This window comes from Monopterus albus, unplaced genomic scaffold (assembly GCF_001952655.1).
Source record: "Monopterus albus unplaced genomic scaffold, M_albus_1.0 scaffold281.1, whole genome shotgun sequence".
In the NCBI taxonomy this organism is placed as follows: Eukaryota; Metazoa; Chordata; class Actinopteri; order Synbranchiformes; family Synbranchidae; genus Monopterus; species Monopterus albus.
The window spans coordinates 238356-241528 of NW_018128161.1; the positions used below are offsets into that span (position 1 = coordinate 238356).

The 3173-nt window shown below is 46.1% G+C and overlaps 1 protein-coding gene across 1 annotated transcript in view; it reads left to right on the forward strand.

Annotated features, from left to right (window-relative positions):
* The window catches only part of wdr36 (WD repeat domain 36), a 19195-nt gene that overhangs the window by 10980 nt on the left and 5042 nt on the right, over positions 1–3173 (forward strand). The window contains exons 9-14 of the mRNA XM_020622494.1: positions 106–226; positions 972–1037; positions 1697–1786; positions 1877–2019; positions 2587–2704; positions 2796–2961. Coding sequence (XP_020478150.1) covers positions 106–226; positions 972–1037; positions 1697–1786; positions 1877–2019; positions 2587–2704; positions 2796–2961 — 704 coding nt within the window. The remainder of the gene's footprint in view (positions 1–105; positions 227–971; positions 1038–1696; positions 1787–1876; positions 2020–2586; positions 2705–2795; positions 2962–3173) is intronic.

Here is a 3173-nt window from a genome sequence, read left to right on the forward strand (position 1 = left end):
CCGGCCCAGCCGAGAGACATAGTCCCTCCAGCGTGTCCTGGGTCTTCCCCGGGGCCTCCTCCCGGTGGGCATCCACACAATGAATGTAAATGTTTTTTTTCTCAGGTGTGGCTATTTGACCAGGAGGGTGGTCAAGCCAGACTGCTGCGGAGTCGTCAAGGGCACAGTGCCCCGCCCACCACCATTCGTCACCATGGCAACGATGGAAAAAATATCCTCAGTGCAGGTAAATAAACTACTTAATTGTTTTATTTTATTAGAGATGCACCGATCGGTTGGCGGATTGTAAATGGCCGGTCTGAGGTATCCAGTCAGATTCAGAGGCAGCACAAGTGCAGTGTGTCTTGTGTGCACCTTGACTGAGACTCACTCTCATGCACTGGAAACTCTTGGTGCACAAACAGTGCACAGAGGAGCTACAGAAACACCCTGGAGAAGGAACTACATCCATATTTCTGACACGCAGTACACAGTGAGGAAATACTGGCTGTATATGTACAGAGTATCCAACCCACGGTGAAACACAGCAAATACAAACTACACACACTTCAAAGGAACTGTGCTCACTAGTGACACACACTCTGTTTCTAGTACCTGTTGCACCTGTGTGTATTTGGAGAGGTACAAATACTGCACTTCAGCTTTAGTTGGAGGTTTAGAACAAAGACAGAAGTTTTAAAAATGTCTGTGTATGCTGTCGATTACAATTAAGAATGAAAATCGGAATCAGCCAAGACAATTGCAGTCGTTGCATCTCTACTATTTTTTATATTACTTACTGACATCAAGTTATAAAGCAGGATTTCATACTCTTAGCTTGCTTATTGCTCATGATTTTAAAGATCATATATTTCTGTATCTTTGAAATTACTTAAATGTGCTAATAATGTTTTGAGGATGGTTACAACATATTATACAGGTTTCCTGTTTTTTTTTTTAATTAAATATGAGCACATTCTTGGCTCCTACAGGCCAGGACGGGACGCTGCAGTCTTTTTCCACGGTCCACGAACGTTTCAACAAGAACCTGGGTCACGGTCAGTTCATTCCTCCAACCAGACACTCTTTAAAAAAAGCTAATTTTAAAGCGTCAAAGCTGCCTTGATGCCTTGGCAGAAAAATCTGTCAACTCTCATTGTTCACTGTTTGATTTGGTATTTATGCTAACAAGCAAGTAGTTTCGTAAGAGAAGGTTTTCTTTCAGTGCTGGGGGTGTTTTCTCTTTGTCATCTTCCATTCACTATTATAGTGAGAATCTCATTAAACAGCTGTTGGAAAGCACAGAGAGCTCGTGTTCACAGTGATGCTGCTTCTGCTGAGAAAGAGGAACCTACCAAAATGTGTGTGTGTGACGCTGAGCAATGTAAAAACAGATCAGGACGGTCCGCGTCAACCTGTGAGGTTATATTGGGTGACGGTTAAGGGAAGCATGGAGTATACCGCTCATTAGGCTCCGACAGCATAAACGCAGCCAGTGATACCTGCAGAAAGATACAGGAAGAGAGATGGGACAAATTACAGGAGAGAGGAGATGCAAAGTTGGTGAAATAACGGTGGCATATAAATGATACGATTGTCATTAAGGGCTCTGTATGTTAGTAGAAGGATTTTAAACTCTATTCTGGATTTTACAGGGAGCCAATGAAGAGAAGCTAGCATAGGAGAGATATGTGACATATGTGTGTGTGTTGTTCAGGCTCCATCAACAAGAAGAAAAAGCAGAAAAAGAAGAAGGGGCTGTCCTACGTTGAGCTGCATCTTCCTGTCATCAGTACATTCTGCTCCGGTGGGCGCTCTGACACAAGCTTCACTCACATGTAGAGAAAATGTCCAATTTGAAGAGCAGCTGATGGACATGTTCTTTGTTGATTGACAGCTGCTGCTCGTCAGTCAGACTGGGACAGCATAGTTGCGTGTCATCGTGGTCGCCTAGCAGCCACCACTTGGAACTACCAGAAGTGCACCATGGGAGCTCACCATCTTCAGCCACCCTCCCCTTGCAGAGCTGCTGTTGCCACGGTAACACCGCTGTCACACCCATTGACTGTTTATAGAAGACACAGGAGCCCTCCATGGTTTTCTGAAGAGCAGTTTTGAAGCTCCAGTCTGGCTGCCACCATATGGGCAGCGCTTCACTCTGACTGCTATGGCTGATCCAAAAATGAGCAAAGAGGAGGAGCATGAGTGGAGCTCTGTAGACAGCTGGTGGCCAGCCACCATAGGTGGCTCCCATCTGTCACTCAAAGTGGCCACGCCCATAATTATGAGCTAGTTTTAATCTGAATATAATTTAAACAAGCAAGTTTTAAAAAATCACCCCCTTTATAGTTGTCACGTAAGGGGAACTTAGCTATAGAGACCAAAACTGTTTTGTGTACCAGGCTGTAAACAAGTTGGGCATTTTACCATGGGCTCCAGTTTGGAGCCGGCCTCTAGTGGCCGTTCGAGGAACCGCGGGTTCCACATCTGCACGTCAATGTTGGCTTCATTTCTCAGACTTGAAGGCTGCCACTTAGTCACACGTGGTTGTGTAAGCTCATCCCCCACTTTTTCTGAGGGTCATATGACTTCTGTTTCCCTTATCAGGCTGTCGACATCACTTCATGTGGTAACTTTGCTGTGATTGGGTCGTCATGCGGTCGTGTCGATGTCTACAACCTGCAGTCCGGTCAGCACCGTGGATGCTACAGCGACAATGTGAAAGGCATGCACATCGGTTCCTCATCTGTGATTAGCCCATTTTGTGTCATTGTCTGTCTCATTAACAGTCCCCCCACCCCTACACTGTATTTCAGCTCACACTGGCGCAGTGCGAGGTGTTGCCACAGATTCCCTGAATCAGCTGACCCTTAGCGCAGGCTCTGATTGGCTGCTCAAGTTCTGGCGATTCAAGACCAGGACACAGGAAGATCAGCTGAAGCTAAATGCCACTCCAGCTAGCATGATACTACACAGAGACAGGTAGCTATCAGTTACTATGATGCTACACAGACAGGTAGCTACCGGTTACTATGACGCTGCACACAGACAGGTAGCTACCGGTTACTATGACGCTGCACACAGACAGGTAGCTACCGGTTACTATGACGCTGCACACAGACAGGTAGCTAACGGTTAATATGACGCTGCACACAGACAGGGAGCTAAAGGGTAAGAAGGCGCACGACACAACA